At 49.3% G+C, this 12,342-nt stretch overlaps 1 protein-coding gene across 1 annotated transcript in view; it reads left to right on the forward strand.

Annotated features, from left to right (window-relative positions):
- The first annotated feature begins 1,842 nt into the window (after window positions 1-1,842).
- Window positions 1,843-12,342, forward strand: part of DCTD (dCMP deaminase) — a 33,547-nt gene continuing 23,047 nt past the window's right edge. Inside the window, exons 1-2 of the mRNA XM_004696136.3 lie at window positions 1,843-1,953; window positions 2,312-2,447. Of these exons, the coding sequence (XP_004696193.1) occupies window positions 1,846-1,953; window positions 2,312-2,447 (244 nt within the window). The 5' untranslated portion in view covers window positions 1,843-1,845. The remainder of the gene's footprint in view (window positions 1,954-2,311; window positions 2,448-12,342) is intronic.

Below are 12,342 nucleotides of genomic sequence, written 5' to 3' on the forward strand. Positions count from 1 at the left end.
TCGTTTACATATTCAAATCGGCAAACTCGCGCGCGGTCGCCGCCGGGTTGCCTTCGGGGCTCGAACGCCGGTCCGCACGAGCTTTGCCGCCCGGGCGGAGAGGTGGGGTGGCTCTGGGGCAGAGCGGAGGCCAGTGGCTGTGCGCGTGTCGGGCAGGGGACCCGCGGTGTAGTTCGCAGTCCGGCTTCGGAGCGTTGGGAGGAGCGCGCGTTCCGCCCCCATGGGCCACCAGGTCTGGTGCCCAAGATCTGTGTCCCGGTGCTGTGCCAGCCTTACAGGCCTCCAGCGAGCGCTAAACGGAGGGGCGAAGAGCCCGGGGACTGACTTCCCTCCGTGGCTCTGCCCGTTTCCTTGTGGCCTTCCTGCCCCGCCCCTGCGCTCGGTACTCTGATTCAGGAGGTACGCCATGGGTGTCTTGCCAAGATGAGGGGATGCTGACGCTAAACCTGAAAGCAATCGGGCCAATTCTGCATGGTTCGAGCAAGAGGGCCTCCAGGCACCCAGTGGCTCAAGGGGCCCTGGTGGCGCCGTGGTTAAGTGCTGCAGTCCCGGCTTCTCAACTGCTGAGCGAGAGAAAGAGGTGGCAGTCGGCTTCCCTATAGTTTATATCCCCAGAAACGCCATGGGGTTCTTCCACCCCGCTGCCGGAGTCCAAATTGACGCAAAGACAGCCAATTTATTTTTGTTGTTGCTTTATTTGTTTGTTTTTCCATGGGTAGCCACGGTTTCGGGTCCCCACAAGTTCACTGCACCCTTGTCTTAAGCAGGGTGGCAAGACACAACATAAGCGTAAAGTCTAGAACTTGAAGTAGAAGTTTTGGGGGAAATCTCACCCTCCCTTAGCAGCTCAAGATTCCTTCTCAGTAGTACATACTTAGTTCCTGTGTTGGCCCTGCCCTGGCCTGTTTCAAGTCTTTTGAAAGGATCCCACTACCCAACATTCCGGGACCCCTTTAGGTGCTCTCCCTGTTGGAGAGACAGCTTGTTCCTGCAGTGAAGAAAGCTCTTGCTTCTAAAACTTGGCCTTAGTAATAGTAAATTAACATTTCATAATGCCTTTGCATTGATATGGGGAATAGCAGATTTGGAACAGATAGATGCGTTTTCTTTGGACTCAAACAGACATGCCAAGGCTTATGTGATTTAGACAAAGTTACCTGCATTCTCTGAACCTCTGTTCTCCAGTAAAGCTTCAGTGAGATGTGCATAGAACCCTTAACGGTCTATGAAAACCAAACTCACTGCCGTAGAGTCAGTTGTCTCCTAACAACCTGTTGGACTGGGCAGAACGTCCTCTGCGGGTTTCTGAGACTGTCCATATTTACAGAAATTTAAAGCCTCGTGTTCTGGTGGTGGCTTAGAACTGCTGACCTTGCAGTTGGTTAGCGGCCTGAAATGTACTCCACTAGGCCACTAGGGCGCCATTGCTGTATATGAGATGGCTTTTAAAAGTTTGTGGGAAAAGATCATGGAATTTTCTGATGAACTTGCTGGAGTTCCCCTCAATTTAGGTAATCAGCATTTCTCTTCCTTTCCTCCACCTTCCTATGCTTGCTCCATGACATGTGGGTGAAGGGCAGGCGCTGGTTCTATTTACAAAGCATTCTGTCGAAGTAGTGAGTGGACGAGGGAACATAAGTAGAGTGTGCCAAACACACATTTATGAAGTAGCAACTTCATTTCTTAGGTTTTTTTGTTTTCCTGTTGTAAGATGGTTAGGTACAGCTGAAGTTTCCGAGTTTTAGAGATCCAAACTTTAGATGTGGTTGAGTGGGATTGGAAAGCAGTTTCCCGGGGTGTTTCTCAATGCTAGTCATGTGGTTTTGTTTTTTTCCTAGACCCAGCATGAGTGAAGTTCCTTGCAAGAAGCGGGATGACTATTTGGAATGGCCCGAGTATTTCATGGCAGTAGCCTTCTTATCGGCGCAGAGAAGCAAAGATCCCAGTTCCCAAGTAAGTGTGTTTTAGAGGAGAGCGTCTGAACATTCGCAGACCCCAAAGTGCCTGGAATTAGACGGCAATGGGGGAAGCCCTGAGGGCCTCAGTCAGTTTAAAAATGCCAAGTAAATCTGCCTTTCCAGCTGCGTTCTTCCATGCTTATATTTTCCTGTGGGGAGTAAATTGTCACATGCCATGGGTAAATGCATCTCCTCCCCCCTTCTGGGTGTGTGGGATGTCACAGACACAAGTAAGGAGACAGTGCTGATAGAATGTCCAGAAGAGGTGTTGCTGGATTTGGAGCTCTGCAGCCCGCCCAGCTTCATCCACTGCCTCCCCGAGTCACCCAACCTCGGGGCATGTTTCTCTGCAGGTCGGGGCCTGCATCGTGAATGGAGAAAACAAGATCGTGGGGATCGGGTATAATGGAATGCCCAATGGGTGCAGTGATGACCTGTTGCCTTGGAGGAGGACTGCGGAGAATAAGCTGGAAACCAAGTACCCTTACGGTAGGGCAGCGTGTGCTGTGTTCTGTTAGGATGGCGCGTCTAGGTGCATACTTAAAAGGAGAGGCTCAAATGCGTGGCCCTTGAGTTGATTCTGCCTGTGGGGACCTCGTGGGTGTCGGACTAGAACTGTGGGCCGGTTCGATTAGAATAGAACTAGGGGTTTCATGGGCTGAGTTTTCAGAAGGAAATCTCTAGGAACAAGAAGGAACAGACCAGAATGCTCTTCAGAAGCAAAGATGGTGAGGTGTTTGCCTCATGTACTTTGGACAGGTCATCAGAGGAACCAGTCCCTGGAGGAGGATGTGCCTGGTGAATGGTGGGAGGTGGTGTCAGTGAAAAAGGACCCTCTAGAGGAGGTGGATGGGCTGAAATGTAACGGTGATTGTGAGGATGGAGTCGGACTGTGCAGACAGGGTGTTGTTTTGTGTGTGCGCGGGCGGGGGTGGGGGGCACTGGGAGTCCGACTGAGGAGATGGCACCTAACAAGAACCTGTCTCTAGGCCTGCTTCCGAGGCACCTCTCGGTTACCTTGAACCCCCAACCTTTTGGTGAGCAGTTAAGCACATTAACCATTGCACTATCCAGAGCAGTCAAGAGTGAATCCAAAGAGTTGCCCTTGAGTCACTTCTAACTCCTGGGGCCGGGAGCCCTGTGTGTCAGGGCAGAATGTTCCATCGGGTTTGCTGTGGCGGATTCTATGGAAAGCAGGCTCTAGGGTTTTCTTCCCAGGAGTCTCTAGGTAGACTCAAACCACTAGCCGTGTGATCAGCAGTGGACTGTTAACGATACCATCCCCAAACCCAGTCTAACATCCAGTCAGTCCCTTCTTGGTCAGAGTAAAACTGATCCTTAGGGTTTCTGAGACGATCCATCTTCACAGGAGGAGTTTTCTCCAGCAGAACAGCTGGTGGACTTGGACAGCCCATCATAACCTGCAGCTCCACCTGGGCACCCCTCAAAACCCAAACCCAACGAGACTCACTGCCTCAGAGCATCCCTGGAGGGCAGGGAAGAACTGCCCTGTGAGCTTCCGAGGCGGTCACTCTTGAAGGGAATAGAAGGTTCCTCATTCTCCCGTGGAGCTGGCTGGTGATTGCTAACTGCTGATCCCGCACATAAAGAGTACACCACCAGGGCTCTGGTACACAACCCAGGGCCTCCTAACTGAGAACGCTCATCAGAAATCCTCATTTAGCCTTTTCAGTCATTAGCTGCTAAAAAGGAAGGCGTCTGATTGCACAACGGACTGTCCTCTTGCCGTGCTTGAAATTCCAGAGTCAACAGAGAGAGGCGTGAACGTGGCCACTCTGCTGGGCCTGAGGGCCAGACTCTGGTCTGTTTGGGGATCTGGTGTGTTTCACAGGCCACCTGCTGAATGCTGCTCTGTAGAGGGTCTTATGGATTGAATATGGCCCCCCAATACCTGTTGTGGACCCCACTGATTTCCGACTGGTGCCTTGTGAGTTGCGGTGAGGCTGGAAGTTTGGCTCCCGACACTTCAAAGAGGCCGCCCCTGGTGGACAGGTTTCGGTGGAGCATCCAACACCAGGACCACCTGCAGAAAGGAACCCTGGTGGCACCATGATTCAAACACATGGCTGCTAACGGAAAGGTCAGACTGTTGTCACTGTATGTTTTAAGCCTGTCACTTTTTTTCCCCTAACAGTTTTCTTGGCATATAATTCACAAATCATACAATTCAATCGTTGAGTCATATCAAGAAGACTTGTACAATCACCACCACAATCAGTTGTAGAACATTTTCTTCATTCTTGTACTCATCGTTATTAGCTCTCTATTTCCTTCAAACATCCCTTGCCATACATCCAAGGAACCATTTATCCACTGACTGTGTCTATAGGTTTACTTTTTTTTTCCTATAGGTTTACTTATACTGGATTTCGTATACAGAAAAACATTAAAAAGCAAACAAATAACAAAAGAAACTTAACAACAATAATAAAGTCAAACAGATAAAAAACCTCAATCAAAAAGAAAGCAAAAAATACTAAAAGTTAGAACACATTTAAATGGATCATAAGGAAGATCAAGTGATAGGCGCTAAGTTTTAACATAAGTGCATCTGCGACAATTCACTTTCCAGTGCTTTCTATGTTAGCAGTCATCCCGTCACAAAAGGAGTCTAGGCACAGATGGAGAAAGATTGCTACCAGATCTCCCAGGAACCAGAGAAGAGAAGAGACAGATTTCCCCTAGAACCAGGTACCCCTAACGGACTGAGAAGCTAGTCTCCGGTTTCCCAAAGTGGGCACTGCTGCCCTCTGGGGGCTTTGGAACAATCCAAAACCCAAACTCACACACTGCCATCGAGTTGATGGAACTGCCCGCTTGGGTTTCAGGGACTAACTTTATGGGGAGTAGAAAGCCACCTTTCTCCCCTAGAGCACCTGGTGGTTTCAAACCTCTGACCTTGTGGTTAGCAGCCCAGCCCCTAACCCACTGCACCACTGGAGTTCTTAGAACAATCGGGTGTGGGTGAGGGTGGGGGTAGGGGTGAAGGCTGCAAAAAGCCCATTACATACCCTTTTTCCTGGGTTATGGGCTGTAGTACCAAAGTTTTTTCATCGCCAAGGGGATGATGAGTAATAGTGTGTGAAAAGGGGGTGATGGGCCAAGTAAGTCGAAGGATCGACACTGTAATACGAAGTTTTCGTTGAAACCCCCCTTTTGTGGGGTTTGTGCCGCAGCAGCACTGAGTAGCTGAAAAGGGCCCCAGCCCCAGCTCCTGGTGAGACAGCCGAGGAGTGTGCACAGCAGCCCAGCTGGCTCTTTTGACCGTGGAAGCCGCCAGCCAATCACATGCCTGACAGAACCCTGCCCAGTAAGTAAGCTCGTTCAGCCCATCGAGAATCTGGTTCCAGCTCATTTCTGGGTAGCAGCAAGCTGGACCCTGAGAGTTGAATGAGGCAGTTGCTTCCTCGTGGGCAGGAACTCTAATCCCAGGATGGGCCCAGATCGGCTCAGAGGTTTCGTGGGCAATGACAATCCTTTGCTGTGACTGGATTTTCACCTTTAAGAAGGGGTGCTGCTGAGAAGGTGTTGCCTATCTGAGCCCCAGGGAGTATCACTTTAGAAGTGACTGGAAAGGGACCAGCCACAGCTTCGCTTTTTCCCCCCTTGGACAATATAACTAACGTCCTAGGCCAGTAGAGTGGATTCTACCTTGCAGTTACCCTTGTGTGCAGAGTGGAACCACTCCGTAGGATTGTCAAGGCCTGTGGAAGAATCCCTGGTGGCTCAGTGGTTACGCTTTGAGCTGCGATGCACAAGGTCAGCAGTTTGAAACCGCTAGCTGCTCCATGGGGGAGAGATGGGGCTTTCTACTCCTGTTGGGAGTTTCAGCCTTAAACTCAGTTTCTGCCTTGCCCTACAGGGTCTCTGTGAGTCCGAATTGACTCAGTGGCAGTGAGTTTGGTTTGGGTGTTTTGAACTTCCAGAAGCCGATCTTCCAGCAGCCCTGTCTTCTGAGGCGTGTCCATGTGGGCTCCAGCATGTAGGCTTCTGCACCATGCTGGGCCATCTCCTGATGACCACTCAAGAGAGTGGCAAGTTCTGCTCGCTGACTTTTCTTGATGTCAGCCCTCTGTCACCGAGTGGATTCCCATGCATAGAAACCCTTTAGGACACACAGAGTAGAACTGCCTTGTAGGGTTTCTAAGGCTGTCAGTCTTCACAGAGAAGCTCACGGCCACATCTCCTTCCTCTGGAGTGGCTGGTGGGTTCGAGCCAGCCAGCCTTTTAGTTAGCTGCCAAGCACTTTAACCACCGTGCCACCGGGCCCCCTTTCATAAGGACAGGCCCTGAGTTTATTTGTGTGTGAACACGAACAGATTGGCACTGTCATAAGTAAGGCAGATTACGGCCATCCAAATGGAGGAGACAGATTTCAAAGCATGATATAAGACCTTTATTCTTTGTTGACTCTTCCTTTGTAGATTTTCCTCTGGGTTTTTCTCATCAGGAACTCCAAGTCTTCATGAAGTCTAATTGATATATTTTTTACTAATGTTCCTGGACCCTCATTATGTTAAGGAAGCTCCATAAATTGTCCTCGTCACAGCGTAAGGGCAGCTCCTCTGTTGTAGGAAGAACAAACACCAGAGGTGCCTGGAAGTCAAGAAGGAATTGGGGGGAGGGTGGGGGAGGACTGCACTGCACTTGGGGTTCCCAGGGAAGAGGAAGTAGGTTCGGGATCAAGGTTTGTCGATTTAACTTCAACCCCTGTAGGATTAGGGAGCCTGTGATTGGAGGTAGGAAGAGTGTAAGAATTTACTCTTAGCCTCAGCTTTATCGCTCATTGTAGTCAGTGCCATAGGGGGTTTTGCGTTGGACTGCCAATCATAAGGTTAGTGGTTTGAAACCATCAGCCATTCCTCTTCATCCATAAAGAGTTACAGTCACAGAAACCACAGGAGCAGTTCTACCCTGTCCCAGGGTCCCTGTAAGTTAGACTTGACTCAGTGGCACTAAGTTTGGAGTTTTCTGGATCTACAAAGCTCTGCTGGCCAATAAATCAAAAGCAGAATGAACATCTTTCTGGAAGGATTCAAAACAAAAAAAAAACCACATTTGTCCCAACTTCACTGATGACTTTTTTATTGAATTGTTTCTGGGCACTGGCTCTGAGTATGTGTTTGGTTTTTAGTATCCATACACTACTAGATTTCCAAAATTTTATTTTCCTTTCTCGAGTATTCACTTTACATACAGCCATGATAGAATGTAGACATTTTCTTTCGAAAGAGTAGGCGTGCCATTAAGTGGTTTTGAAAAGGCGCTTGGTATTACTGCCATCATAATACATGGAGCGGGTTTCTGGTCTAAATACAGCGACTGTGGACGAGCCAAGCTTTCAGCCCTGCCTTCGAAGGGACGGCATGCCACAGAGAAACAAGTGTTGGCATAGCGCTGAGTGAAACAAATCTTCGGTGATAACTAACAGGCGAGTTTGTTTTTAAAAAATTCTGTTTTAAGATTTCAAACATTAATATCCAGACATGAGGTGATAATGTCTGGCATTGGGAGGCTCTCAATCGACCCTGTGGCCATCAGCATTCATGGTGCCTGAGTTGCTGTATCAGGAAGGACAGAACTCAGAAACCAAAGCCCACCGCCATGGAGTCGATGACGGCCCGGTAGGACAGGGTAGAACCGCCCCCCTCTGGCACTAACCCTTTACTCTCAACAAACAAGTGTTGAGATCATCTAAAATTCAAATCAGTGGTTCCCAACTCTTGAGTATGAGGATCCCCATTTAAATGCCAAAACACGCCTTGAGCCCCCTCCGTAATGCCAGTGAAACTTGTCAGTACTTGTTTTTTTGGCTAAGGATGTTTCTTGGGGTGGTCTCCTGAGCATCTCGATTCAGGGTGCTCCCATGGCTGCTTCCACCCGGAGGCACCTCCTTCCTTTCCATCAGCCTGGCTGTGCTCTTGCAGCTGGCAGCGGGGGCAGCCGACACACACAGCGTGCTGGCTGAAGACCAGGGTGGTTTTGTGGTCCCCTGGGCATCTCACAGCCATGAAGTGGGCATGAGGACTGCACCCGATGCTGCTGCTTGTGTCTCTTCTTCTGGGCAGGGGTAGAGGAGAGCCTTGGTGAGAGGCATGGTCACGTGGGGACGTCCTCGCCATCAGAAAGCAAAACTTTCCGTGGCTTCTGAGTAAGACTATCTGCAATGACAGGGAACTAACTGCTGGTACTGGTAACCTTTACACCTGTGTAGACGTTCACTGTTCAGACAGCCTTTCGGTGTGTTTGGGTAGAGGTTCTGTGTGCACCATCCCCACCATCATTTGCCCTGTGTGGCTTTGGGCTCACAGCAACACAGGAGTAGAATTTGAACGAGGAGGAAGGGAGGGCGCTCCTTAGAGTTCTCAGTGGCTGAATGTTTTGGAACTGGATCACCAGACCTGAGACGCTCCTTGGGGGAGACTCCAGCTTTCCACCTTTTGGTTAGCACCAGAGCTTGTTAACTATTTGTACCATTCAGGGACTCCACATGCTAGGCATGTTTTTTACCCAAGACTTTGGTCCACGTTTGGACCCTCGCAGAACCTCAGTCTTGCTTCTGATCTTGGGGCCCACAGGATCAAACAGCGTACCCTTCCTTTTATGGACGGTGAGACAAAGATCCAAAGGCATTAAGTAGCTTCTTTAATATCACACTAAAAGTTACCAGGGTCATTGCTGTTGGGGGGCCCACAAGTTGGTTCCAACTCATCGCGCCCCTGTGCACAACAGGACAAAACACTGCCTGCTCCTGCACCCTCCTCACAATGGTTCCAGTACCTGAGCGCATGTTGCAGCCACTGTGTCATGCCATCGTATCGAGGGCCTTCCCTTTTTTTCACCGCCCCTCCACCTTACTAAGCATGACGTCCTTCTCCAGAGGCTGGTCTCTCCTGACCACATGTCCAGAGTACGTGACACCAAGTCGCATCATCTTCACTTCTAAGGAGCGTTCTGGCTGTACTTCTTCCGAGACAGATTTGTTTGTTGTTTTGACAGTCTTTGGTGCTTCCAATATTCTTCATCAGCATCCTTATTCAGAAGGAACCCTGGTGGCATAGTGGTTACAAGTTGGGCTGCTAACACAAGGCCAGCACTTTGAAACCACCAGCCACTCCGTGGGAGAAAGATTAGGCTTTCTACTCCAGTAAAGAGTTATGGTCTAGGACACCCGCAGAGGCAGTTCGACCCTGTCTTGAAGGATCACCATGGGTCCTAACGGACTGACTCGATGACAGTGAGTTATTGAACAGAACTCAAATACATCGATTCTTGTTCAGTCTTCGTCATTCAGTGCTAACTTTTCACACGCACACTTTAAAGTGGCTTCTCCCAGATTGATGGCACTGCCCTGTCTGCTCCTTCAGTGTGTGTCCCCAGGGCGGGCTCCCCTGTAGGGGGCAGGCGTGCGGTGCTCCCCACAGTGCTGACTGTATGGTTGGTGGTGGGACCAGCTCCTCTCCTCTTCTGATTTCCAGTTGAGCAGGCGGAGCTCGGGTGAAGGACATGGATGGTCATCCAGAGCCCGCGGCGTGGTGGGCTGTGCCTGGCTGGAGGCAGAAAGCCAGTTGCACACAGCTTACTTTTCACACTTTGCCACAGAGAAAACTTGCAAATTGTGTAAGTTGGAGTTTCCCAAGAACACAGACAACCTCCACTCTAGATGGTTAATTCTGCCAGTCTGGAAAGTCATTAGACTTGATTGACACTTTTTGGCAAGGTGGGAAGCAGGGCATACTTGGACCATGATAGGCACACAGCGCTTTTTTCTGGGCTGTCTCTGGAGAGGAACATTGAAAGGGTGTTTTTTTGGTTCTCCCAGCCTGAGGATCAAAACTTTGTGAACCCATTTGATGTTAATGTAGTGTTAATAGAGGAGAGGAAGATTCCCCTGCCAAAAAACACAGCTTTTTATTCTATGCTTTTCCTGAAGGAAAGAAAAATCCCCATGACAGTACATGGGGTGGCAGGGGGAAGTGAGTGTTGTGATGGTGGGAACCTTTGAGATGAATGAAGTGAAACAAAGCAGATTGATCTAATTTCCCTTGTTAGGAAACTTTGGACAGGTTTTTATTTTTGTGAGGGGAGGGTTGCTGACCTCTGGGTGAGGAAAGGATTCAGCTGACAGTCTTGGCTCTTTCCTTTTTGTGGAATTCATTAGACGGAAACACATGTAATCAAAACACCGATTTTATAAAACAGAGAAGAAGCACTCCTGGCGATTCAGAAGTCCCCTGTCCAACTTCAGGGCATTTGTCACAATGCTCAGTGCTCTCGCTGGGGGCCGGGCTCATTAGGGGTCTGTGTGTCAGTGCGGCTGGACGGCTTGCCAGCTCCATCGAGAAGCCAGGCTTTGCCGGCAGCATGTCACCACGACAGGTCCGTGGATGCTCTCGGTGTCCCCCAGCCTGGCTCTTCCCAGAATCAGTTCATCACACAGAGGGGTGTGAAGCTGGGGAGGAAAATGCTGAAAACAACATGAAATTAATTACCTGGAGAGTTCAGCCCAGCCACGGGGCAGCCACGCTGCCAGTGTGCGGCAGTACTTCTTAAAATTTTATATTTAAATTTAATCTTTATTTTTCAGATTTAGCATATTGTTAAGCAGGCAGAGTTGTCATTTTAGTGATTACTTAGCCATTTACCTCCCCTCTTTGAACACTGACATTTTCCTGACTGCCACGCATGTGATGTATTTCTATGGCATCCAAAAGGTTAGGCTTGAGAAACTAATTTATCAAGAAGTTAGGAGGCTGATCCTCCTTAAGCTGTGACTTCCTCACAATGTGTAAGAGCTTCTCTGTAATGAAGATCAAGTTCGTCTTTCAGCCCGTGGAGGCGGAATGCCCTCTGCGTTAGTCAGGCAGTGCTGTGCATCCGAGGGCCTGCCCTTCCTTCGCTTCCTGCAGAATTTCCATTTCTCCGAGAGCTTCCCGCCGTTCCTTCCCGGCCACCTCACACTTGCGGCCTGACAGCTGGACTAATTAGGGACTTTGGTACAAAACCACTATCTACCCAACTCAATACCTTCTTAAAGAAATGAAGTAGGCGATTCTAATGTCTGAAGGGGCAAGCTCCAATTTGGCTGTTTGGTGCTCTAAATAAGCAGGGACACCCAGTGGCTTATGCTTGTGACTCCCCAGACCCTCCCAGAAATTCAGCTTGATGAAGGCGTATTTCCTTTTTGAGGTATAATTTGCTTTTGAGAAGTCTTCAGAAAAGAATATCTTGTTGTTAAATTATTTGATTTTTACCTGTATGTTAATCTGCAGGTGCAGATTCTTTTTGATGAGCTCAGGTCTCACCGCCATTGAGTTATTCCTGCTCATAGTGACCCTCTAGGACTGAGTTGAATTGACCCCTGAGGGTCTGAGATGGGATCTTTTTTTTTTTTAAACACCTTTTTTAATTGCCAAGAGCGGCTGGTGGGTTCAAACTGCTGACCTTGTGGTTAGCAGCTTCCCATGTAACCCATTGTGCACCAGAACCCCTTTTGATGAGCTAGAGATTATGATTCCCTTGTGAATAGCTACAAAGGACATAGGTCACCAAAGAGCCTTATGTTGCGAAGCGCAAAGCTAGTAATGCTAGTAAGCTAGTCAGCAGAGCTAGTGATGCTCACCTGTGGGCATCAGACCTACCCACAGCAAGACGCAGGCTTGCCTTGTCAAGTCAGTTCACTGCACGAAAGGCAATAAAACTTATGTGAATTCAAGATCCCAAACCTTTTGCCAACGAGTCCTTTGCTCCTCCCAAAGACCCAATAGGACGGGATAGAACTGCCCCTTCGGTGTCTCATCTTTGGGGCAGCAGACTGCCAGAGCCTTCCCTGAGGAGCCGCTGGGAGTTCCCGCCACTGCCCGCGCGGTTGTGGAGCTCTGGGCCAAGGTGCCAGCAGGACTCCTTTAGTTCAGGCTTCCCAAACAAAGGAACACACAGACTCACTGCCCGCGAGTGGGCTCTGGATCTTAGTCACCCCGTAGGACGACAGGGTAGAATTGCCCCTGTGGCTTCCCAAGACTGAAGCTCTTAACATGCGACCTTCGACCCAGGGGGCGGCTGGTGGTTTCAGACTGCTGACCTGGCGGTTAACAGCCCAACCACCTTGCCACAAAGGAATGGTTCACAAATTGACGATAAGGAGCAGGCTGATGTTTCCTATAGAAAAAAGTTGGTTGAAAAATTCACAGCCTCAACCAAATTTCAGGGGCATAGTCAACCTGTTTTAGAACCCAATTGTGTTTTGTATCGGAGCACATTAATTATCTGAATACAAATGGATATGCTAATGGTCATTGGAACCTCTCTAATTCTTTATGCTGATAAGTCTTTGGAAATGCCCAGTTACCGTCCGCTTGTTAGC

This window comes from Echinops telfairi, unplaced genomic scaffold (assembly GCF_000313985.2).
Source record: "Echinops telfairi isolate 266 unplaced genomic scaffold, ASM31398v2 ScPeMD7_9;HRSCAF=40, whole genome shotgun sequence".
Classification (NCBI taxonomy): Eukaryota; Metazoa; Chordata; class Mammalia; order Afrosoricida; family Tenrecidae; genus Echinops; species Echinops telfairi.